A 26,724-nucleotide genomic window follows, 5' to 3' on the forward strand; every position below is an offset into this window, starting at 1 on the left:
TGTAATTTGAATAGCAAATCTCTCTCAACTGCCCATCCTTAATTACTGCTTGTCCTATGAGCATACCCAAGTTCCTCTCCAGCCACTGATGGCCTTCGATAAGCTGGTCGATCATGGCAAAGTAGTGTGCGTTGGCTTCATCTGTCATTACCCAGCCCCCTGTCACGATCTCTAGCTGCCCTCCCAGGATAAGTCTGGAAAAGAGGATTTAAAAGTACAGATCTGATCAGGAGAAAGCAAAATCCACTTCTAAATACTCGCTCTGCTACAGAACAGGAAGTTAGGCCAGGAGTGTCCTACTTATTATTTTATAGAGCTAAATCTGGTATGAAATAGGCTTTAAGTGAGAATTTCAAAAGAAAGAAATATTATATTTTAAGACAGTTTATAAATGTTTTTTTTTTTTGTTTTTTGTTTTTTAAGATTGACACGTCAGCACTTACTTGCGTATTGCTTCCTGTTTGTGAGCATCTGCACTGTCCCACCATTTCACAAAGAATGAAATTTCAGACAAGATGAACTTCCTGCGTGGGTCTTCAGCAAGCTTGACCACCATGTTATTGAAAATGTGCTGCATCTGGTCATTGTAGTACTTGTCAAAAGTTTTGACCCAGCCTGTCAGAGAAACAAGAGAGAGAGGTTTCATTAGTGCTAAAGGGCTGGGTAAATTCATAAAAGAAATGGCAATAAAGAATAACAAAACACTGAAAATCTTAAAAAAAAAAAAAAAAAAAAAAGCACAATTCAATGTATATTTATTTGTAACACAAAAACAAAGCAAGCTGTATATTTAAATAGGAATTATCTAACTATGTATCGTAATATATGTTTTAAAAAATAAACATAATACAGTTGCAGCCTTCAATGCATTTCCCTGACTCAAAAAACAGAGAATTCTTGGTATTTATGTTGAATATGAGATTGAGAAATAATTTTAATTGTGATATTTTTATGGTATAACTCGTGCTACTCTAAGAAGGGTCATTCTTCTGGAAACCAAATTATTCCCACACAAACAACCAGTACACATTACTTTTTGTATATAAAATCACACACATAATGTAACCTGCCTAGCAGATGTGATATAAAGCTATGATTATTTTAGAATACATCCATATTTCCTACATATTGCTAAGGCCTAGCTGAAGTTATACAGTCCAACTGCTTCTATGGACTTGAGGTGCATGCCTGTTTCTGGAAATCTTCCATTCTGCCCCAAGCTAGCAGACTAGATCAAGCCTTATTTCAGGCTTTCACATTGTGCCACCGCATTAGAGCCATCTGTGACGGAACTACATTCTGTAGGTCAGCAGATGTCCAAGAGTAAGCAAGACTCTCAAACCACAATCCCAGTTGAAAACAGAAAACAGAAGAGAGTAAAGAAAAGAGAGTTTTTTTTCTCCAGCCACTTCTTATTGATCGTGTTAAATACTTTGCTAAAAGATCTCCTGACAAAATGCTGAAGTACAGCACTCAGGCAGCACTTTCTTACCTTCTGAACTTCTTAAAAATAAGACTGTTTTATTATTTAGAAGGAAACTGTGCTGTACTGTATTAAAAGGGTCGACCCACAGTGTCAGCACGAATAACAACAAAGCACGGCTGTTCATGTGTGTGACGGAGACTATTTCAGCTCTGCTGAACTCCATTAAGTCAGGATGCAGCAGCCAGCACGTAGGCCACACAGTACATAAAGAGAACTGCTTCCACAGTTCCACTCTAGGACCCCAGATTAGGGATGCACTGATCTGATATTAGGATCAGATTCTGGTTGGATATTAACAAAATTATCTGGATTGAGTATCGGATTAGGCTGATTTAAGTGGGCCACTTTAGGCTGATATTCTTGGGTTCAGAACATATAGTGGTTTCACTACATGCATTTTGCAGTGGCGAGTGTGGGCCTGCTGTCGACCAAGCCGCTCCATGTCTGCCGAGGCCGATTGCTGTGCCTGTTAGCAGTGCAGCTTCATAACTGCCAAGCCTTGCTGTTAGCGACCCAGTCAACTCTCTTCAGCCCTTCCAAGGCTGGCTGCTGTGTTTATTAGCTTCACAGATATAACCCGGCCAGGCCTAGCTGTCAGCACTGTGGCTAATGCACTATTCTAGGCTTCGTAATTCATAACCATAAACAAGTGTAAAAATAATCTTTAAAAAAAGAAACAAATTAAATCCATTAATTTCAGATATTAAATATAGTGTAAACCCCACAGCAGCCACCTGGTGCATCTGTACTAGTCTGTACATAAGTTCTCAAGTCTCTTCCTAAAAGTAAAGTTTTTTTTTTTTGTTTTTTTTTGTTTGCATGACTCCAGCACAACTGGCATAATTAGCCAAAGCACTCACAAAGTATTCATTTCTATGTCACAGAGATAATAATATTCTTATAATAAGCTGAAAATAGCTTTCACTACAGGCATAGAGAGTTTAATATTTTGAGGTCACACAACAGTACCACACACTTCAAGTTCATTCCACAATGAGCAGAGAGCCTCAGTGTGTGTCCAGAGCAGCACTGCAGCACGTCTTGACCTGCACTCCCACTGGCTGACCTACATTATTTACAGTGAACTGTCACACACCAGCAGATTTCTCTTTGCTGTTAAGTATTTATTTTGTTTACTCCCGGGCAAAATAAGTCTACTTGATTGTGAAAGTGCAAAAGATGAATCAGAGAGACTTTTGTGCAGTCTTTCAAAGTTAGGTACAAACTTCATTTAAGGTTGTGCTGTACAAAAGCATTTGTCATTAACACTTAAACACCAGCAGATCTATATTCATAAGATTTCATAAGATCAGTGCAATGAAAACAAATACTGCCAGATTAAACACTGACTGTCTGACTTACCTGGATCATTGTGGGAGTGGGGCACTACAAAAACTTGCAGGGGTTCACTGTCCCACTCGGAAGGCTCGTATGTGATCTCAAAGCCCTGCTTCCACACGCCTCCATCCACGTTATCAAAGCTCAGCAAGGAATACACATCCAGCATCTACAGACAAACAGAGATATCAACAAACCAATGTCTTTCAAAACAGCTCAATATAAAGTTCTCCCAGCATATTGTCCATAGAGATGATGTGAGATATTTGAAAGACTTTGAAATGCTTGACAGCATGACATCCTTCATGATTTATGACCATATTTCAACAAGTTTACAGCATGCCAGCAGCAACAGGGTGTGTCGTAATATCCTGTGTAGCAAAACTGTGGAAATTCCTTTGATTATTATCCGTTATTATCAGTGTTATTTCAGGCTACTGTGGAAAAGTCAGAGAACACCTTTTTCAAAATCACCCTTTTCTACAGCAGAGGCCGTATAAAAGCATGTATGCTGTGATTGTATTTTCTTCTGTTCTACAGAAATGAAGCCTAAAACATCTGCCATGCCAAATTTGCAACAAAAGTCGGGTCAGTTACTACCAGAGGTGGAGCCAGATATGCCTACTCATTTGGTAAACATACCCCCCTACTCCCAGAATAAGCCTCTCAGACAGCTTTCCTTGACTTTATAACCCAGCCTATCTCACCAAAAGCTATTCTGACTTTAAAAAGAATTAAAGAACTAAATGAGCAGATTACAGAGTGTGCAGAGAGTTTGTTAATGCAACCAACAGCGCAACATGATCAATAATAGTATGATAAACTCAAATAATAACAACTCAACGACCACTTAGCTAATCTGAGGCTGTAAATCACCTAATTCCTTATTGTAACCCTGCCTTCTTTGGGTAAAGCAGAATAACTTTTTCTGGAGAATAACAGATTTCTGGAGGACAGTTTAGTGTGAATATTAGCACACAGACAGCTAACTGTTGGAACTAGACACTGGAGATTAAAAGACAGTTTAGAATGAAAATATGAGATGGAAAACATATGGGGATGGCCAGAGCTCTACATCTTCTTATAGTCAACTAACAGAGGCAAGCAACTGTGGTGGCTTCCCTTTTGAGAGTTGCCAAGCTGTCCATGCTTATATTCAGGCATTGTCCGAAGATATTTCAGAAAAGATATTAGAGACAAATTGTGGATACAGTGAAAATAGGCCTCCTAAAAGCCTGGCAGACCATCACAACTGCCTTCATCAGATAAAGAGCTTTCATCTTAAGGGAGCGCCTCACTTTTACGTCAGATCTGGGAGAGAAAAAAAAAAAAAAAAAACATTTGGCTCTTCTCCACAGTTAGTAGACAACTCAACACTGTGGGTCTGATTATGAAGCCTGTTCTAAGAAACAAAAACAAAAAAAAATACAAATCAAAATTGACTGGCTAATCAAAGATTAGCAGCAGCTTAGATGTGGAAGAATCTCTCTGCAGACTTCTTTAAAAAAATAGAAAGTGAGTGTTCTGCAAAGATTTGAAGCATTGCCTGCTTAGACTGAAATAAGTAAATACCCCAAAAAAAAAAAAAAAAAAAAAAAGATACAAAATCTTATAATGTCTTCAGCTCTTATGGCATTTTCTTATAAATATGTCTGCTACTATTGTCCTGATACCTAATTTCAATTTTGAGTGAAAATCAAATAAAGGACGAATGTACAATAAACTGAAATGGGACAGCAGTATGTTAACCACACAGAGGTGTTATCCTGTGAGTGGGGCTAAACACTGGCCAGCATGCTCATGGTGAGAAGACATTGAAGAGAGGCCTTATAACGGATGCTAGATGGAAGAGACATTCAATTTCTAAAGCTGTGCAAATTTTACATTCCTTAAATCCACAGTGTCAAGTGTGCACCCGAAATACATCATACTACCCAGAGTGGACAGTGCAGTAGGTGGTATAAACAGTCTGTTTATAATTGTTTGTATTAAATGTAAATCTACAGTCAAATGGCCTCAAATGCACATTCCATAAGGAGTCAATTAAGCGTTATTTAGGTTTATGGAACATAAGTCATGTGGCACAATGCTAGTTTCTTCTTATGTAATTTGGCAAGCAAATAGTGTACATCTTAACATTATAAATTATTGATCAAGTGGTGTTGCTTAATAATATACACTGATTATGTATTTACATGCCTGCCAACTTATATCCCTAGTAATTAGACTTATATGAAGCATTCTGGACTTTCTGAACTTCCTTTATTAAAAAAATAAAAAAATAAAAAAATATATATAATAATAATTAAGTTAAGCAGTATCAGGTAGGGGTGGGCGATATGGCTCTAAAATAATATCACGATATTTCAGGGTATTTTTGTGATAACGATATACTTGGCGATATAGGAAAACAGAAAAATAAATAATAATTTCAGGAATATAGTATAAAATGTGGCAAAATAAATAATATAGCATAAAATAATATAATGCAGCAAAAAATATTGCATAATATTTAGTGCATGCATATAAACTGCAAACTAAAACAATTATACAATAAACACACTTAAAGCTTCACCGTAAATAATAGACTACTTTTAAGACAGAACATCTCCATCATCACGATATGGATTTTTAATATCACGATATTTCTGTGTCACGATATATTGTATACGATATAATATTGCCCACCCCTTGTATCAGGTTTAAAAAACACTCATTAAAAAAAAGTACATTTTACATTTATATTTAAATAAAACCTTCCCCCATCATCAGGCTACTGCCAGCCCAATCCCTAGTGATGCCACAACCATTTATACACCAGGAGCACAAAAGGCCTTCATCTCCCCTCCCAGCACTATACTAGCCACTGAATCAACTAATTGATGTAACAGAACTGGCAGAACTGGTTTTCACCCTCCTAGAACTGAATAGCTGCAGCACACTCACCTGCAGGTCAGTCTGGCCACGGCGGCCCAGTGCAAACTGGCAGTCCTGGGGCTTTACTGAGAGAAAGGTAGGTCTGCCATCAAAGGGCAGCACCCATGAGCCATTGGCGCTGCGGAAGGGTAAGTGGCCACTGGGGGAGACAGCACCCGTGTCTGTGAGTTCCAGCACAGAGTCTTTAATGTGGCTGATGATCTGATGGTTCTCCTCCAGAAGCTGTTCCAGTTGCTCAATGCGGTTCTGCAACACCGAAATCTGGCTCTGTACAGGAAAGGGGGGGGCAGGGGAAGGGAGGTGTAATCTACTACCACACTTCTACAAAACACAGACGACCACAACCAACTGAGTCTTCTCTAGGTAAGAACACAGCGAGGGCTGAAAGACTGGCATCTACAAACGTACGATAATTTTTTGATAATATGATAGGCCGAGGTCATCTCTCTTTATAAACCCGATCTAAAGCAGAGCCAAACATTCTGGACAAACTGCTATGCTTTGAATTGATATGAATTAATGTATAGTACTTAATTGTCACATATCATTTTTTTCACAGATCTTTTTTGCAAAAGCATGCCATTATGCAGCCCTCTTCTTACTGAATTCTACAACACAATCTAGACAGTTAAGCCTGATTTTAAAAAGCTTTTGGGTTTGACAAAAAAACATGCAGCTCCTTCAAAGCAAGCAGCCCATTCCTGATGCATAGCAAATTGATTACAGGCTTAGCATACATAAAAAAACGCCAAAAGCTTTACAAAATATGGCTTTTAAATAGATGCAAATAAACACAACAACCTTCAGTAGTTAAAAAAACTAGGGTGTTTTACATCCTTCAGAGAGCTCTTACCCTTGGAAAGTTCCCCCCATTCTGTCTCCTGGCAGGGTCGTGCTGGACCCGGTCCAGCATCAGATAGAGGGAGAAGACGGCCACACAGAAAATGGCCCCGCCACACACCGTCACCTGCTTTTTCAGCTTCATCCTGGCCTTTCCGCAGAAGAGCAATGCAGCAAGGATTGTGAGGGTGGAAAAATTATCCACAGGTTAATGAAAAAGGTGCAAAAATAAAATCCTTACAAGCCCCAGAAGGTCCAGGGGCTAGGCTTTGTCAGCAGGGTTTCATGTACCCCGCACTCCCACACAGCTCTGGTCTAGAGAGCAGGTCCAGTGGGCGAGCAGCACAGAGGACGACGGTCAGCTAGAATGGGCCGGCAGCCTGTCGAATGCCACCAAACCGCCGCCAAGTTCTGCTCCTTCAAAGTAGCTCTTGTCTTCAAGCATCCAAACCCACAGGGATAGAGAGCAGAAAAAAGAAAAGAACAACACAGGTCCCAAACAGTGGGAGCCCAGACAGGGAGCCTACTGTTTCTGCAGCATTCAGCATGTATGTGTGTATGCGTGTGTTTTGCTTTTGATTCACAGTCCTAAGATTAGTCCTTCATACGCCCGGGATCGTCTCTCTCTCAGCTGGCCGAGGAGACAAAGCCATCACAGTGAACGTAGGTTTCCAGAGAGCAGCTCAGAGGCAAAGGCTGAATGAGAAAGACTTGGCTCATCACATTCCCTCTTTCTTTAGCCTCCTTTTTTAAAAGCCAGGCTGAAGGGGGCTGCTGGCTTACCATGAATGTCACTATGCTCTTGAGGCCACCATTTAGCAAACTAAACACAGTCTCCCCTATACTAAAGATGGCGAAAACAAGCAATGACTGCCTCTTTTTCACGCTCTGTGGGTGGGAATGAGGTGGAAGAAAATACAGACACGCAGAGAAAGAAAAAGACACTGTCTTATACACAAGAGAAAAGTCAAATACAATATGAGCAGAGTGGCCTGGATTTGGATGTTCAGTGAAACAGGTGTTCCTCCTCCCCTGCTCTCTTAGATCTAATAGGATATTAATCTTCTCAGCTCAGTGCCTGTCACTGACTTAGCAGTCTCCAAGAGGGGATTTGGGATTACTATTCAAACATTCAAATTGGCCTGGCTAGATGTAAACAGCAAAGCAAGCTTCCTTGTCTTGCATAAGAAACATTGCTCAGTCCACCTACATTAAAAGTGAGGAGGCAACACAGGTGAAGTCCAAGGACACCTCAAAAGACAATCCAGAACAGTCTGCTTGAGCAGATTAGGAAAAAACTAGACATCCAATGTTCTTTTGTTCTTATGCTGCTTTAGTTTGGCTCCAAACATCAACACTCCACACAGCTGAGCAAATACCTGCACAAAAAAAAGAAAACAATAACAATAATTAATGTTTCAAGCAGGCTTGCTGAAGTATTATTGCTTTGTTATCCATCATAAAGTAATCAGCTCATATTCAGCACAGCTAGTGCATGCAATTATCTTAACCAATTCAAACAATACAGAGTTGATTTAATATTGATGGTTAGGAGGCCCATTCTGCTCACTAGCATCAAAAATAGTTTTACAATTCTATGCGGGATCGGTCCTGAGTAACTGTAAGATACTATTTTTTTTATAACAAATGAAGAATTACAATAACTTTGACCACAGGGGGCTGGTTTCTTACTAGCTCCTAAAAGATAATAGCTCCTTTCAGATAATATCCGGGACACACTCTCAGTATACAAATCTAAGCTGACAATTCCTAGTCAGAGTCCACACCAAGGTTCATGTCTTTGTTACATTGAGTACAATTTGTCCTAGTTAGTTTTGTTTTCACACTGCAGTTTAGTGAGCAGACTACCTGTCGCCATGAGCTACGCGTGTTGTGTCTCTCTATTCTTCATATTAATTAATTTGCAGAATGATAGTTATGAGTTTTTTCAGGTTTTGTGACGAATTTTAACTTTGTCAGAATCCGACTTCCCTTACGTACATGTAGTAATAGTAGAATAACTTTTGGCTCAGTGGGTTAACCATCAATATTAGCTAGCTAATTTTATTATGTTTACCATCACTACTGTGATTATATAAGCTAATCTAGCCCACCTAAACAGAAGAAAATACTTAGCCATGTGCTTTTTTTCAGAAGTGTCTAGTAATTAATATAAATACTGTGCTACCTCACATTTTTACACAAGTATCTAAACTTTCTACTCCTTATAATTTAAAAATAGCTTTATTATTTCCATTTAATTTCAAAAACCCTATCCAGATAAATTGCTCCGTCCGGGTATAGTGAATCTGACTGTGGTTGGATTAGAAGTATAAACATATTCCGACAACCTACTGGTTTATTCATCACACTACAACAATAACATAGCAGACGCAAGTAGCCTACTATGATGATCATTCATGACTAAAGGGACCTTGAGCGACATGTCCAACTAAGGTTCTATAATATATCTGCATTGTACTAAAAGGCATTCATTTGTAATGGGTATATTTGCAGCTGTGACAGACAACCTAGTGCATTGCAAAATTTTCTACATTAACATTTTAATAGGACATTATTGTCATTATGGGTTTTAGAAAAATGTGTTGTGGGGAGGGAATTGGGGTAGTATACTGCTTGGTCAAATTTGCCACCAAAAAAAGATCTCACACACAAATATTTAGTTGGACTGCCTTTGATTACAGCATGCATTCCCTGTGGCATTGTTTCAATAAGCTTCTGCAATGTCACATTATTTATTTCAATCCAGTGTTGCATTAATTTTTAACCAAGATCTTCCATTGATTATGATAGAGTCTGACCACTGCACAAAGACCTTTCTCAAAGAATTTTTAAACCAACTACTTATTTTTGACCTTATTTGGCCTTATTTAATCATTAAGTTATAACCTAAGCAGTTCTGACAAAAAGATGACTGTGAGTCTTGGTCTCAACTAAAATTTCCCTCCAGCTTTTTTCCTTGCCACTTGCCAAGCTTTTGGCTTGCTTATTGCGAGTTTTGTTTTATGTATTGATTTTTTGACATATTAACCTTATATTATGAAGCTAATTTGTGACGTCAGTTGTTAGCAAAAAACATTAATAAATTACTATTATATTAGGTATGGCAAGCCTACAGAAACAATTATTAGATGCAGCCCTGGAAAAAAAAATTAAGAGACCAGTTTCTAAATCAGTTTCTCTGATTTTGCTATGTAAAGGTTATGTTTAAATAAAAAAGTGGACACTGTTATTTTACTCTGTGAACTTGGGACACCATTTTTCCCAAATTCCAAATAAAAATATTGTCATTTAGAGCATATATTTGCAGAAAATGAGAAATGGCTGAAATAACAAAAAAATGCAGAGCTTTCAGACGTCAAGTAATGTAAAGAAAAAATGTTCATATTCATAAAGATTTAAGAGTTCAGAAATCAATATTCGCTGGAATAACCCTGGATTTTAAATCACAGTTATCATGCATCTTGGCATGTTCTCCTCCACCAGTCTTACACACTGCTTTTGAATAACATTATGCCACTCCCGGTGAAAAATACAAGCTTGGTTTGATGGCTTGGGATCATTTATCTTCCTCTAGATTACATCCTATTTTTTTTTTTTTTATTATTGCTTCCAGAGCTGTACAGTTAGCTAACTGGCTAGGGTTATACTAAAGTTTTAAGTCTGAACTGATAGCCATTAAACGTTAGCTAGCGTAGCTAGATTAGTACATTCAACTCAGGTTTAATTTATTGTTGCTAAGCGACAAGCGCAGTTGCCTAGTTAGCTAGCGTGGCTAACTATTAGCTAGTTTGGCTAGGTTAGTAAATAATAGCAGCGGTAAGAAGCTTTGGCACGCCAGCTAACGTTTATTTGTTATCCACCGGGCTAGCGACACACTGATAATATAAGAGCTAAGTGTAAGTGCTGCTGCTGCTGCACTGGAAGCTAGCTAACCCAGGTTACCGTTACAGAGCCACGTTTGCTCAAACAATATCAGCAGCAACAACATCCCAGTGAAGTCCAGCTGCCTCTCCGCGATAACAGTTAGGTTCGCTAGTTTCACGCAGGCTACAATTTACCGACCGTTATGCCCCGGCTCCCACCCTCTTAAACAAGCCCTGAAATCCGTGCCCGTGAAACTATTAGCCCGCTAGCCGACTGGCTAACTCGGTTAATACTCCCAGCTCCAGCCTGAGCTAGCGCATACTGAGCCCTGGTCCATTTTCGGACACAGCTCCAGCTCTACTAATCGCTCCCTCTATCCTTTAACTATGATCCACACCAACCTAAAACACCTTCATTTACCGAAACGCAGTCCTGAAGCACCACAAACAGCAGTCTGCGCCGTAATCGTTACCGTCACCGATTTTATTCACCCGTTATTCCTCCTCCTCTTCCAGAACTGCTGCTCCATCAGCGCTGCTGCTGCTGCTGCTGAAGCTGCTGCGGTCGGAATGGTCGGGACACGGAGAGGCATGCTGGGAAGGAGAGGCGCCATGTGACTGTAGATCAGGGGTGGCAAACTCAGTTAAAGTAACGGACTACATTACAGGCAGTCCAGGGTCATCCAGGATACATCATGTAAAACTGTCCTCTTTCATTATGTAGGCTATACATAATGTACACACAAAATAAAAACAACCCTGATAGGATTAAAGCATATAAAGCTATAGCTGAATACGCCTCAAGGCTTGGAACATGTTCTGCTATATGCTTCGGTCCTATAAATTGAATCACATTCAATTCAATTTTATTGTCATTATACTCATACATTACTGAAGGTCAGTCAATTCAAGAAACTTCAAGAAAGTATCAGAATACAGTGAATAGCCCTGCACAACTAAAGATATGTAAAGAGAAAAGAGATGTAAAGAGAAAAGAAAAGTAAAGAAAATAAAAGAAAGGAACTTTGAAAAGGTATCCTCAAATGCACTCGTAATGACCTTCAAAAACATTACGATGAAACTGGCTCTCATCAGGACCACCCCAGGAAGAGAAGTCCAAGGGTGGAAAAATGATCCAAACATTAAAATTAAAGGCTACATTCACATTACAAGCCACATTGCTCAAATCTGAAAAAAAAAAAATCTGTACATCAGCATTCCATTCACCTTTCAGCTTTGCTGCTGTCTCTACAACACAATTGCATAAACTTAAACAAACTGACCTAAAACAGTTAAACCACTGATACATCATCTTCTTACCTTGTCACTAAATTGCTGATGCTCTGCAATGTGAAGTCATTTTTGAAATGCACTGTATTACACTTTAAATTAGATAAACCTTGTGCTAACTATTTCTATGAAAATAGTTGTTCAGAAATGCACAGGCCAAAGCATGTTCTGGAATTGTACCGAGAATTTTTACTACCACTGGACTGTTTTGAGGACACACCTGGCTTTTGTATCTGAGCAGGAGATATTAATACCACCTGTCTTAAAGACACAGGTCTCTGCTGCTGAGTGGGACAGAAGGACACCCTGAGATGGCCTATACTGTTTCATTACATTCAGCCCCTCACTTCCACTGGTCATGTTTCAGCTGTGGGGGTCTCAGAGCAACAGCCTGAGGACACACGACCCAGGCCCTGCTCCATCAGGCATGCTTCCACCTCGGGGCAACAACAACAACAACAACAACACTGGCAATATCAGGTCAGAATTTCATAGGTCTCTGTCTGTCTTCAAGCAACGAGCTACACAGAGATACATTTCCAGAAAGAGGTTCTTCATAATGTTTCAAAATCCTCCAGTAACAATCCAGGTTGCCAAAAATAGTACTAAAAATAGATCAATGCAAATAAATATTGTAAAAGTAAGACCTAGTACTGTTCCATTTCTAAAATCTTAGCTACACAGAAAAACATTTCGAGAAGAAGATTTTTCATAACAAGCTGTTCAAATCTAAATACAATCCAGGGATGTATCAGAAGACAATGAATTAATTTAGTTAATGGCCACATTGTTATAAAACCCATTATTTATTTATTTAGTTATTTATTTATTAATTTGCCTACTTACACTTAATCTACTTACTATCCAGCACAGTGGAGCCAAGATATTTTGTAGTCTCTTAACAACACTAAAACAGAAAATTGATATTGTTGTGTGACACCCACTGTATACCTGCATACACAATACCACCTAGCAGCACCCACCCTTGCCTAGAGCACATGCAGAAAAGGACCAGCGTTTTCTTCTACTTTAACATTCACGGCTAAAGGCTTAAGCATAGTACCCAACCCCCACTTAGTCCCTAGGCACAGAGGTGGCTGTCCACTACCACAGGTGTATGTGTGTGAGTGTGTGTGTGTGTGCGTGCTAACTAACACAAGTCACTAATGTGTATATTTACTGCCATAGATTCTATTGTACTGCTGTGCACTGACGATAAAGTGTGATCTTAAGTTATTTATTCCTGACTTTATCTCATAATTTAATATTTATTATTTGTCTAAAACAAAAATAACTACAGTACCAGTTAAAAGTTTGGACACACCTTCTCATTCAGTGTTTTGCTTTATGTATTTATTGTCTACATTGTACATTAAAAAAGTGTTTAGTCTCCACAATCCTCTGAACTAAACCCAACTGAGATGGTAATTGGGGATGAGCTGGAGCTTCACAGTGTGAAGAAAAAAGCAGTAACTAGAACTCCAAGAACTCCCTCCACTCCAAGAACTCCTTCAAGACATTAAATGAGAAGGGGTGTGTCAGACTGATTAAATAATATATACAGGCCATTCCACCGAATGGGGGCTATTTGCTTGTTTTAACTAATCCAAATTAAACTATTTTTGTAAACTCTGAATCTAATAATACATTTATTTAATTAATCAAAACATGTACTGGGCAATCTCTGGCAGTTTTACATATTTTTTTTACAAGGTTTCTAAGCCGAAGATAATTACAAAACTTGTGACATTTAAAAAGCATGTTTAAAATCAAGTCCACTAATTCCTTTGATTTTCTTTTGAGAAAGTCATTATTTTAAAGAAATGGTTCAAATAATTGATATTTATGATAAAAAAAAAATCCCTCCTGTTGATGGCACTCATTTCTGTTACTGGAACTCACTCCTGTTACCGGCACTCACTCCTGTTACTTTTTATGTTTAAGAAACAGGAATGAAAGTAACAGGAATACATTTTTAGCATAGAATTAGCAGAAACATGACAAATAGCTAAATAGTGGCTATGCTAATGGCATGAGGACACTGAGAACATTTTAAAAATAAATAATTAGGAGCTAAGAATTAAGTTAGGTAACAGGAATGAGTGTTGAGATTGACCTCCTCAGTCATAGTTACAATAAAATCCAATATACAGAAATGTTGTAGATGGGACTTGCAGAATGTTCCAGATTTTTCAGATGGGGTAGGGTACCAGAAATTAATGAAACCCAAGGACACAAATAAATGTGTATTTTAACTTGAATATTTAAATTTATTATGATTTTATTTAAAGCATAGGTGGGATTTTGAGTCACACAACAATGCAAATTTTATAATTATATTTCAGGGTAAAGTTTATTGTTAGGGACAGGTTAAAAAAAGTAGATTGTATTAATGTTCTTAATTACATATCTTACTTTTGCAATTAGGGCAATGTACAATATACTATGCTTAATGATAAAATGTATTTTATAGTTATTTTGTGTACACATTTATACATGTAATTTCCTGGGGACAAAAATGGAACGCATTGTGGAATGGCCCATACACATTTGCTAAGAGGACGTGAACTATGAAGCCAGGAAAGCCAGACTGTGGAGCGCACTCCTTTTATGGTAACAGCTTCTCCGGTGGAGGGGCGGGGCTGAGCTGCTGCGTCATCACTGTGCACCCTCAGAAGGAAAACACGGAATGCTCCAGAAGGAAAGCAGCAGAGTGATAAAATAAACCAACATTCAGACATTAGGAGCGGTTTTTTACTCCGCTTCAGGGTCTCGGCGGGATATTTCTGTGCGCGAAGTCTACCAGGGACAGTAACAGGTTAAGCTATCTCGCTGCCGCAGAGGAAGGTAGGTGAATGAGAGTAGATACAGACAGTAAACTAGTGACACCAGTTACCCTGAATATACCTAACACAAAGCTACACACAGACAGTGTAAATTTAGACACCTGGGCTCTTTACAGCATGAGTGTAATGTTTCTGTGAGTCAAAGCTGTATCTACCAGCTGGTACGATAACTGCTATGGTGATCAAAGCATCTGTTAAAGGCAGAGCGAGCATCACTGAGTACTAGTCCACATGTTCTTAACACTAAGATACTTCTGAGAACTGGATCATGGTTAGTAGGATCAAGAAGTTTTTTTATCTACTTCAATGCAGAAATGCATGCATGTGTTGTGCAGGAAAGGTGTACTATTGCAAGGACCAGGTTAGGAAACCTCTGGTTTACCAGCGGACGAAGTACCCAATCCATGTATAATAGAGTATCTAAAAAAAAACTGAATATCATTGAAAAGTTATTTTATTTCAGTATTTCAGTTCAAAATGTGAAACTTATATATTATATAGATGTATTACACACAGAGAGATCTATTTCACACATGTATATCCTTTATTTTTGATGATTATAGCTTACAGCCAATGAAAACCCAAAAATCAGTGTCTCAGAAAATGAGAATATTATATAAGACTAACTGGTACTTTTGGCAGCGTGGGAAGTTTGAGCAGTGTGCCAAATCCTGCTGGAAAATAAAATCAACATCTTCATTAAAGTTGTCAGCAAGAAGGGAGGTTTCACATTTTGAACTAACTTTTCAATGATATTAATTTTTTTGAGATGCACCAGTACTTATGTTAAGTAGAGATACACAAGACAAAATAATAGCTACTCCAGTAAAAGTAGAAGTCTTCCCTTTAGACCTCTAGGTACTTGAGTAAAAGAAGAAAAATGTACTTCTCTTTAAATGTACTTATCTAAAATTACCATGATGTATTATTGGAATTTAAAAGGTAATGATAATGAAACTGTACTGTACTTCTGCAAATGTTACCTAAAAAACTCTGATTACAAAAAATATGTATGTCTCTAATATCCGTTTTCATTTCTGTAACAAGACTTTTGTATAACCAACTAATGTTTGTTAAAAAAAAATACTCTTTCACTCCTGCTACACCAATCCTTTGATAACATGTCATAGTCTAACACTAATGTGTAAAATAATCATAATCACCAAATACTGAATGTCAATATCAGTTAGCTAGAACCAAGTGTAATTAACGTTTTCAAATAAGCTAGTCTTACTTTAAGATTTAATTGCAACTTAGTTACAAATTTAATGAGCAGTTACTTTGTTGCTGTCCACCACTGGATTATAGTGAAATCCATTTCCAAATGTTGAAGTAGACTTTCTTTTCTTTTATCTCTATAGATGACACAAGACCCCTCAGCTCTGAGAGAAGAGGGGAATAGCCTGTTTAAAAGCGGAGATGTCCAAGGAGCCCTCAGCTGCTATACCAAAGCTCTGAAATTGAGCGATAATGACTCAGAGAATGCTGTGCTCTTCCGCAACCGCTCTGCCTGCTACCTCAAACTGGAGGAGTACAGCAAGGCTGAGGCAGATGCCACCAAAGGTACCTTTAGTGAACGGACACATAAATTAATATTGTGTTATACTTATTAACATAGAGAAAGTAAGACTGGTAACGTGTCTTTTTTCCCCCTCTAGCTCTTGACACTGACCAAGGGGACATCAAGGCCCGATTCCGCAGAGCTCAGGCTTTACACAAGCTTGGCCGACTGGATCAAGCCTTCCTGGATGCCCAGAAATGTGCACAGCTGGAGCCCAAGAATAAAGCATTCCAGGAGTTACTCAGACAGCTGAGTGTTCAGATCCAACAGAAGGTGTGTGAACCAGAACTGATATAAAAGAAATAATAATAATTGAGCCTCAAATGTTGTGGGAATTTAAATGTACTGGAAATGTGATTTTATGCTGTTTAGACGTGATGATGTGGAAGAATTGACCACTGTTTTTTTACTCTCCTTTATTTTCTGTAGGCTGTTCAGCTCTCTTCCACAGACTCCAGAGTTCAGCAGATGTTTAAACTCCTGTTGGATACCTCTGCTCAAGAATCGGACAGACTGAAGGTACTCAATTACCTGAAACAGTATTATTAAATATTGGATTATTGATGATGAAAATGTTTATAAATCCACTTTGTTTTTGCCTAGGCTGCTCAGAACCTGGTGGTGCTGTCCCGTGAAGATGCAGGTGCTGAGCAGATCTTTAGAAACGATGGTGTAAAGCTTCTGCAGAATCTGCTGGACTCTCGTCAGGAAGATATTGTCCTTTCAGCTCTCAGGACACTGGTTGGTCTGTGCACAGGACATCAGTCAAGGGTAAGGTGATCTTAAAGCTAAAAAGCAGTAAACAGTACCTTTAGATGTATGATACTCAATTGATCGAGAGTGTGTTTGTATTTTAAGTTGTGTTTAAAAATGAGAATAATGACAATTTTTAAAACATATGTTATAATATTTTTTGTTTATCCAAATCTATATTTAGACAATGGCCATAGTAAATGAGCTGGGGATGGACAGGCTGTGTGGGGTCATGGGCTCTGGGGCCTCTGCTGTATCTCTGGCTGCCTGTCACCTGCTTCAAGTGATGTTCGAGGCTCTCACTGAGGGCATGAAGAAGGATTTCAGAGGAAAAGATGAGGCTATACTGCCAGGTGAGGGTCCTATAATAAACTGAGAACAAATTGGCCAGTATTAAAGATTAATGTACATTTGTCTGAATTTTATTTGAATCATTTAATTAGAATGTATGTAATTTACCATTTAAATTAAAAATAACCAATTTTCATATTAAGTATGATTTTGTTATTTTATTGTCAGTGATAAATTTTATAATGTATGATTTATTCAAACTGGTGTAGAGATATTAGTCAATATTTCAAATATTTTCGAAACAGAAGTGAAATTATAGTATTAGATTACATATCTTAAGATATCTGCCTTCAATCACCACTAACTTTCAAAGAAATAAATGCCAACATAAACTGTACCACCATTCAAATGTTTAAAAATAGAAATAAAAATGGTGGCTCTGTAGTAATACATGCAGATTTATCTCCGCAGGCATTATTTTAGATGCATTATTTAGAAGATGCACAAATTACTCTCAGGACTCCCCTTCTGCAGGCACAGTAGCAGAATTCAGTGACAGTACCTTGTATGCAAGTTTCACATTTATTTACACAGCTAAATGGTGTCTAGGATGTGGTCTGGCAGAGAGCCCACTCTCATTTTCTGTTATAACCTGACCCTGGATTTGGTCATAACATTCTCATTTGTCAGTAATGGTGTGTGTGAACTGAAATGTCTGTGTGGTTGTTCCTTTTCTATATAGAGCCTTCCCGTGAGCTGCGTTCCATGCTGCGCCACCTTATCGACATGCTTCCTGCATCAAGCGTGTCTGGACCCGGACGTGACAGTGCAATCAACCTTCTGGTCAAACAGGTGCCCAGGAAATCTCAAAAAAACCCTGACAACTCCCTTACCCTGTGGGTCATCGACAATGGTGAGGACCACAAACAACTCTTTCTCTCATTTGCTATACGAGATAAAGAACCAATGCACATTAAATAATTTCAGTAGCACTGGCCCATCTGTGCCTTCATTAAGACTGTTTGCAGAAGCATTATTTAAAGAAGTACCAAGTGTACACATGCTTCCCAGATTGTGGGATGAGTTGCTTATCTGTGTGCTTACTAGCCCTTGATCTCATCTGTTGCACTGAGTCTGTGCTCTGCTGTTCTCTCCACAGGGATCAAAAAGATTCTTGAAGTGTCAGGAACGGTTCCTGAGATCACAGACGGGCCAACGCTGACTGACAACACCCCCATGAACTGTGCTGTGCTGCTCAACAAGCTGTATGATGATCTGAAGAGTGACAAAGAGAGGGAGAACTTCAACAAACTGTGTGAAGAATATGTCCAGTGAGTATCAGTTGTCAAGCAAATGTGATTACTTATTTAATTATTATTGTTTACTTCTACACTGCCTTCAAAGGTGTACGTGTCTGACCTCACAATAAATGAATTACAGTCATCTCTGAATACAGTCAACTCCATACATTATAAAATATTTTAAAATATTATTATTTTATGATTAAAAAAATATGCTGAATACATTTAAAAATGAATACATTTATTACAAACCTAAAAGGTGAATCAAGTATCTAATCACTTGAGCTGCAGTTATTCAACAGTGTGAGCATGTAGTTTGTCCACAAACAAATCAAAAACCTTAGTGGTGCACAAAAAAGGCTACAGCTATATAATGTGTGCATAAAGTTTTAATAAAGCTTTTTTGTGATGACTTTCCTCACTTGTAATTAGGGAACATAGCTTTTTTTGCTAGTCCAGGTTTGTTGGGCAAATTATTTTGGTTGGTTTAGAAAATAAACAGTGATTGATTATTTTATTGAATTTACATCAGGCTTCTCTGTATTAGTGCCATTTGAATGTTACTAGAGAATGTTAGTAAAAGTTTCTTGGTGCCATTTAAGTATCACTAGAGAATGTTAGTAAAATGTCTTTGTTCTAAGTAAATCACACTAATGTTTCTGTTGCATGCATTTATATGCATTTCACAAACCAGCAGTTGTGTTCTCAGTTGTGTTCTCTGCTGTTTCTTTTGTGCAGGCACCACTTTGAAGGCTCAGGATTGGAGAATAAACTGCGTGCAATACAGACTGTTTCGGTCCTTCTGCAGGGCCCTAGTGATGTTGGCAACCGCACTCTGGAGATGTCTGGCATCATGGAAGCTGTCATTTCTCTGTGCGCCTCTGAGAATATCACCCACCAACAGGTGGCAGTAGAGACACTAATCCATGCTGCAGGCAAGGCAAAGAGAGCCTCCTTTATCACAGCCAATGGAGTGGCACTGCTGAAGGACCTTTATAAGAAGAGTGAAAATGAGCAGATAAGAGTGCGAGCTCTTGTGGTGAGTACTGCCATAATGCAGCTGATAATGTGGACAAATGTGTAGATGCGCAAATGTTACTAGTTTCAGTGTAGTATTATTTATTAATTATTTTAAATTAATTTGTTATAAGGTTGTACAGTGAGGCACTTATGATAATATTATATAATACTATTATATAATACTATTATATAATAATGATAATAAAATAATTTATTGTAATCTGACAGATTGGTCTTCTGTTATGTATTAGAATATTTCAGTTTTGGTCTTTTTAAACTGTATTTCAGGGACTGTGTAAACTTGGATCAGCAGGAGGCACAGATTTCAGCATGAAGCAGTTTGCAGAAGGGTCAACGCTCAAACTCGCCAAACAGTGCAGGAAGTATGTTTCTTGTTTCCAGAAGGTTCCGTGACTCAGCAAGCATTAAAAGAATGTGCTTGAAAATACATTAGGCCAGATTTATAAAACACACTTCCTGATTTACAGAGGTGTTAAGCAGACATAGTATTGCAGAAGCACGTTTGCTTGTTCCTGAACTAGGGTTACTGTATAGTATAGTGACTGATGAGCAAAACATTCAGAAACGTTCAAAACGTTAATAATATGCTGTTGGAACTTGTTGGGTGGGCCACTGAAACTGGTCAGCCTGCAAACCCCTTTACAAAGGGGTAAATTGTGGTGTCTTGCACCAAAACATTACCAATATATACGGTACTTTGAATCTTGTTTTATATGAAACAAAGCCAGATTACCAAATTATATAATAGAAAACATCATCGGACCAGGCCACCTTCTGTCAGTGTTCCAAGGGCCATTTCAAATACTTATATATATAAATTAATGGTTGGCTGGGAATGTCAAGAGGCCTTCTGACTTAAAAGAGGCATCTTTTAGAAGAGGCTTAACCTTATAATACCTGTATTTGTCACAGATTGAATGTGGTCTTCCTCTCTAACCCATCCGTTCGGTTAATACACACATATACAATTGTGAGCGACCCTGAGAAATGTAGTGATCCTACTCACAGTAGTGGGCAGCTATTACTGCAGCGCTCTGGAAGCAATAAGGGTTAAGAGCTCTTGCTCAATTGGCCAACAATGACAGCCTAGACCCAAGTATTTAACCTTGTGCAACATTTAGTCTGGTGCCTCAGACCACTTAGCCTTCCTGACTGGTCTGTGGCAGACCAGCTACCTTTTGTAGAAAAGATTATGCACCTTTCATCACCCTTTAAATAAACAATATTCTGCTGTAATATCTTCACAAGCTGTGCCGTTTTCCACACAGTTATCTGGCTTTAATGGTCTGGGTCATCTAATGTATTGTATATTATTCACTAGTCAATGGGAAATGGGTGGTCTTAATGTTTTGTCTCTTCCTGTAGTACAGTTAATGCACTTGTCTTATTCAAACGGCATGTCCTATAACTTGTGTTTGATGATTAAAGTATATCCAGTAGCAAACTTGATGTCTGCTCTTTTGTAATGCTTGTCTTCTCTTGGCAGGTGGCTGTGTAATGATTCTCTTCCTCAGACCTCCCGCCGCTGGGCTATTGAAGGTCTAGCCTACCTCACCTTTGATGCTGATGTGAAGGAGGACTTGGTGGGTGATAAGAATGCTCTTCAGGCCATGTTTCAGCTGGCTAAGGTAAAAGTGTTTTTAACTTCAAAAACGTGTTTACACCAAAGATCAGAGCAGTGGAATTTAATCCAGGACTGTCATTTTGTGTTTGGGCAGCCTGTCCTAAATTTAGAATTTATAAAGGTTTATGTGCCCTGTACCATGAGGATTCTTTACAGGCTTATCATAGATTTTCTGGATAATTAAACATTGAGTAGTAAACCAGTTCTCACTAAGTAGAACTTCAGTCATCTCTCAGATGTTTTCCAGCATGCCACAAAGTCTTTAATCTTCTCAAATAAATAAAATATGTATTCTGAAATTACAAAAGTTCTGTGTAGAAACTGGGATGGTTATTTGTTATTATTAGAGTTATACGGATGTCATTGAGAATGAATGTCTTACTTCATGATCCTCTACAATAATTAGATTAAATATTCATATGCCACTCACTCATTCTGTCTCATTCTTTTGTGTTTTCAGTCTGAGGATAAGACTGTATTGTTTGCCATTGGATCTACTTTGGTAAACTGTACCAACAGTTATGAAGTGGAGAAGCCGGATCCGCAGCTGGTGGAACTGGCCAAATATGCCAAACAGCATGTACCTGAAGAGCATCCAAAGGTATTTGTATTTAACAGCTTACTTAACATACTAATAGTATGTTAAGTAGTTTTGAAGTATGTTTGAAGTTTATTTGTTTGTTATATTGTATACATTTTGTTATGGTTAGTTTTGATTTCACACTATAGTTTAGTAAGCACACTAAAGAATTTTGCTATATCCCGTCATCATTACCTACACATGGGCTGGGTGTTCCTATTTGATATTGATTGGATTGTAGAAGCATTGAATATTGGCATGTTGTCAATTTGGTGGATTGCCTTTCCAGGTGTTGTGCTATATTCTGCCCTCCTGACAGTTTTAGGCTCCCTTTGGGTGCGGGTGCATCACTCTTACAATTACAGTGTAGAGTGTAATCTGTTGTGCAAATACTGTCACATGACGTGCATGCATGCAAAGGAGTGTCGGATTTTAGCACAACAGCAGTTATTTTCTTTCTTCTTTTCCTTGATTTGATTTGATTATGTTGTTTAATGGGTAATCATTAGCATGTCTCAGGTTCCTGTAATCACTCAGAAATTCTTAACCATCTAAAATGTTTTTTTACACTGTAACTAAACCAAATTGTGGATCAGAAAATTCAGACTGATTTGACTTTGGGATTGAAAGCACCCTAGCACTGTTAAATAAAACACAGCAAAGACAATACACATTGAAAACCAATAGTAATAAGCTAAGCTATGTTTATGTATAGGATGCAAAATCTTTTGTGGAGAAGCGGCTGGTCAAGCTGTTGGAGGCCGGGGTGGTGTCAGCACTGGTGTGTATGGTCAAACAAGAAAGCCCTGCACTCACTGAGACATGCAGAGAATGCATTGCCAGGTCTGTATAACTTTTTCTAACCACTGCTTAGTTTTTACATCAATGATTTCATTATTCATTTTACAAGATAACATGCATAAGTAAAGTTACAATAGGAGGCTATAGTGGATCATTTTAAGATGTCTGTCTCTGATGTACAGTGTGCAGAAAGACTTCTCTATTCTCTTTGCAGAATCTATCCCACTGTGTTTCTAACAGATGGTTTTTCATTTTTCTGCCAGAGTGTTCCTGGCTCTGGTAGAGCGGCAGGAGGACAGAGGAACAGTAGTGGCACAAGGAGGAGGAAAAGTAAGGAGACACCTGGCTCCACACCAACCAAGAAAAATACTGATTCTGTTCTGTAATTACTGCAACATATTATTTAATTTCTTGCAGGCCTTGTTACCTCTGGTGTCAGACAGCACAGATGTGGGCAAGATCAAAGCAGCACAAGCACTGGCCAAGATCACAATCACCTCCAACCCTGAGATTGCCTTTCCTGGAGAGAGAGTGAGACATTATTCTGACCTTTCTGTCTTGATTATTAAAAATCATACAGTCTTTTAAGTAAACCACTGCTCTCTGGATGCATCATATTAGAGTTAAGGAGAAACTAATTGTAAGTTCTAGGACTTTTGCCTTTTTATAGGATTTAAGGACTGGCCTAAAAATGCTTCATTTGAGGACTTTTATCTACCATTATTGGCAAAATTAATAATGCACTTTGATTGCTGCGTAACCTGGAATGCAGTTTTATCTCGATAGATATATAAATTATTACAGGTGTAATCTGATTATACACTGGGTCTTTCCACGACAAAATGCTTCCCCCACACTGCAAAAAAACTAAATCTTAGCAAGTGAAATTTTCTAAATTTAAGGCAATAAATATTATTTTCTTCTCTGATAAGACTTTTTGTTTTACTAAGCATTGTAAGTGTTATATTATTTTGCATATTTTAGGGATTATCTTAATCATTCTTACTTAGAATTTGTACCTTATTTTAAGTAAGTTGAACTCAAAATAAGCACAATCAAGCCGCAATCAAGTTATTGATTCTTGTGTCCAAAAACAGTGACTTTTTTGCTTAATATACATATATTTGTCCTAATTTGCATATATTTTGTCTAGTTTTTGCCAATGGATTTTTTGCAGTGCACTGTGTTAAAAAAAAGTAGCTACTCATTGTAATATTGGCTGCTAGATATGCCTCTATGACACACTCAAAGACATTTTGGGCAGTTGAAAGATTTTGGGAGAAGGCACGTCATTTTTCTGAGAGAAGCAGGATGATCATAGTGATAGTGATATAAGGAACGCTAACAATTCATGATGTGCTAAGGCTAAATATGCTGCCTCTCATGGCAGAGCTTTCATGTGCCATTTTTCAACAAGATAATGCTCACACACACACACACACACACACAGTAGGAGTTTTCCAGGAATGTCTCTGCTAGATTGCAACATTTCATCAGATTTTTTGACAATTGAGCTTTCATGGGACCACATATGTGTATGAAGGATCTCCAGTCCCATCTTCAACATCTTTGGTCAAATATGCTGAAGGATGTTACATAGAACCTGTATACCTCCATGACCTATCATACATTTTCCCCCCAATTAACTTATCATTTTAATCTAACATTATAATCACTTATATATATCATTAGTGCAATAACTCACCGTTTCATGTGATTTCAGCACTATGCAGTATCAAAATACTTTTTTAAACATAGAACATATGTGTCTTGAAATATGTCAAGTATATTAAAATTGGGAAATCAGAATCAGAAAGCAAATATGTACTGCTACTCATAATTTTATTAATTGTACATCCCTTATTGCAGTTTTACTGTTGCAGTTATATCCGTTGATTGATTATGTTAATTGTTTTTATTTATGTGTGTGTAGGTTTATGAGGTGGTGCGTCCCCTGGTCAGTCTCTTGGCTCTGGAATGTTCTCTCCTGCAGAACTTTGAGGCTCTGATGGCTCTCACTAACCTGGCTGGCATTAGTGATAGACTTAGGTAAGTTTAGCATCATAAATGAAAGCACTGATAATCCATCAGAGCAGTACTTTTACATTTATGTATTTTAACCTATTTCTGGGCTCCCAGACAGAAGATCATTAAGGAGAAAGCGGTGCCTAAAATAGAGGGCTACATGTTTGAGGAGCATGACCTTGTGCGAGCAGCAGCTACCGAGTGCATGTGTAACTTGGTCTTAAGCCCTGAGGTACGTCCCACATTTTTCATTACATACAGGCAGAGTTTGATTTATTTTTGTCACTTTTCTTCCTCCTTTCGTTTGATGTGTGCTTGTATTATTTTTCTGGTCCCTCAGGTACAGAAGCTTTACCTGGCAACAGACAGTGACCGATTGAAACTCTTGGTGTTATATTGTGGTGAGGATGATGAGAGGCTAAGGAAGGCTGCAGCAGGAACTCTGGCAGTGCTGACTGGAGAAATGCCAGAGGTGTGTGCTCGGATCCCCGACGTGGTGAGTTATTTTGTTGTTTTTTACTCAGTTTAGCCTTTGGTGTGATACAGTATGCTTATTATGGATCAAACCATTTGTAGTAGCTGATTAAGGGCCTTTCCGGTATTGAAGTCATGTTCATACTTTATATGATAAATTGATAATAGGCCTAAACCAGCACAGTTTAAACTTTCACACTTTAACCAAAAATAACTTTCACCTGTTTTGGATTTGTATCATTAACACATTTATAAAACAGTATATTCACCTTCACCTTGCCCTAACCACTTTACATTTTATTAATTAAGGAGAAAATTACATTTTCCCTGTTCAGAAACTGGCCTCCTATGTTCCTGTCTACATCTCATTCAGTCTCCTTCCCATCTTTCTCTATAGACCAGTCATTGGCTAGAGATCCTGCAAGCTCTGCTGCTGAGTGAGAGTCAGGACCTGCGGCACCGTGGTGTGGTCATCACTCTGAACATGATGCAAGCAGATAGGAGTCTGGCTGAGAAGCTGATGGAAAGCGAGGCGCTGGAGATCCTCTCTGTTCTGGCTAAAACAGCTGATGCCAACCAGGCCTCGGTCATCAAAGCATCCCAGCACTGCCTGGACCTGGCTATGGAATATGGACTCATTAGGAACAATGAGGGGGGAGCTAATGAAAGTTCTGCACCATAATTAGAAGGACCAACCGTGCATACAACTCTCACTACATGTCTTAAAGCGACCATTTGCAATATTTTTATTTAATGTGTGAGTTCCTGTGTGAGTCTTATCATTATCAGCTGTATCAGTGTTTGTAACCTAATACTGTATACTAAAGTTTGAATAATAGAGGAATTGACATATTAAGAGCAATTCCAAGAGCAAGAGGGCACACTCTTTGTTTACTATTGGATTTGATTTACTGTTGAAACATTGAATCAATGACTTAAAATAGGTAACATTTTTCATTCCCAACAAATTTTAAAAGACCAAATATTCATTCACTACCCCACCATTCCTTTACTTGCACTTGTTTTTTTTTGTTTTTTTTTTAGCACTGTACTTTTGCATTCCATTGTGTCTTTTACATTCTCGAATAAGCTGATGACCATTCATGATGATATGGCACATGTATTGCATTTCAGTCACATAGAAACTGTTGTCAGAATGTTTTAATATGTTATTTTAAATGTTAATGAAAGACTTTCAGCACCCATTTATTTTTATCTATTACATAGTTTCTACATTTTTATTCACTTCCTCAGTGGGTAAAAGATTGCACTTGGTGCCTTGGCAGGTATTTATTTGCTGCAGATTTGATGCAGTTTTTGTACTGTTGATAGATTACTATGCATCCAAAGATGAATAAATGCAGTGTGCAAGTCATTCCTGGTTCCTGGTTTGTCAAGCTTACAAAACATTGTCTGAATCTTGGACGAGATTCCAATAGTTCTGTACTGCATGAGTAATGCATTATGTGAGTCACAAAGATTTGACTTCCGTACCAGGGCAAGTCCAAGAAAGAAGAGAACAGAAAAGTAACAGCATTTAAGCATATACATACATCTTCTGTTATACTACACTATGTTTTGAAGACTGCTAGAAACTCTTTCTCTGCTGCAAAGCATCAACAGCTGTCCTAATTTTAAGAAGCTAAAAA

General features: G+C 38.2%; 2 protein-coding genes across 7 annotated transcripts in view; one reads left to right on the forward strand and one right to left on the reverse strand.

Moving 5' to 3' along the window:
• Window positions 1-11,081, reverse strand: part of man2a2 (mannosidase, alpha, class 2A, member 2) — a 36,034-nt gene extending 24,953 nt beyond the window's left edge. Inside the window, exons 1-6 of one of the 6 annotated variants that reach the window (XM_049474660.1) lie at window positions 10,981-11,081; window positions 6,615-7,980; window positions 5,771-6,028; window positions 2,849-2,993; window positions 444-615; window positions 67-194 (exon numbers count right to left, since the gene is read on the reverse strand). In XM_049474660.1, coding sequence (XP_049330617.1) covers window positions 67-194; window positions 444-615; window positions 2,849-2,993; window positions 5,771-6,028; window positions 6,615-6,746 — 835 coding nt within the window. In that variant the 5' untranslated portion in view covers window positions 6,747-7,980; window positions 10,981-11,081. Of the gene's footprint in view, window positions 1-66; window positions 195-443; window positions 616-2,848; window positions 2,994-5,770; window positions 6,029-6,614; window positions 7,981-10,890 lie in introns of all 6 variants that reach the window. The other 5 variants (XM_007228132.4, XM_049474659.1, XM_049474658.1 and 2 more) reach the window with 5 other exon arrangements.
• Window positions 11,082-14,431: 3,350 nt separating this feature from the next.
• Window positions 14,432-26,450, forward strand: unc45a (unc-45 myosin chaperone A). Its single transcript, XM_007228127.4, has 19 exons — window positions 14,432-14,625; window positions 15,986-16,187; window positions 16,283-16,458; window positions 16,615-16,704; window positions 16,789-16,956; window positions 17,123-17,291; window positions 17,972-18,142; window positions 18,389-18,560; window positions 19,269-19,569; window positions 19,839-19,933; window positions 21,058-21,199; window positions 21,656-21,796; window positions 22,491-22,618; window positions 22,840-22,906; window positions 22,994-23,107; window positions 24,510-24,625; window positions 24,716-24,833; window positions 24,942-25,097; window positions 25,473-26,450. The coding sequence occupies exons 2-19, from the start codon at window positions 15,986-15,988 to the stop codon at window positions 25,755-25,757; spliced, it is 2,811 nt and encodes a 936-aa protein (XP_007228189.3). The 5' UTR covers window positions 14,432-14,625; the 3' UTR covers window positions 25,758-26,450.
• Window positions 26,451-26,724: the final 274 nt, after the last annotated feature.

This window comes from Astyanax mexicanus, chromosome 2 (genome assembly GCF_023375975.1).
Source record: "Astyanax mexicanus isolate ESR-SI-001 chromosome 2, AstMex3_surface, whole genome shotgun sequence".
Lineage (NCBI taxonomy): Eukaryota > Metazoa > Chordata > Actinopteri > Characiformes > Acestrorhamphidae > Astyanax > Astyanax mexicanus.

Coding starts and splice junctions, on each gene's coding strand:
- unc45a (XM_007228127.4), top strand. CDS start 15,986: ATGACACAAGACCCCTCAGCTCTGAGAGAAGAGGGGAATAGCCTGTTT. Junction 16,188..16,282: donor TGAGGCAGATGCCACCAAAG/GTACCTTTAGTG, acceptor TTCCCCCTCTAG/CTCTTGACACTGACCAAGGG. Junction 23,108..24,509: donor TTGCCTTTCCTGGAGAGAGA/GTGAGACATTAT, acceptor ATGTGTGTGTAG/GTTTATGAGGTGGTGCGTCC.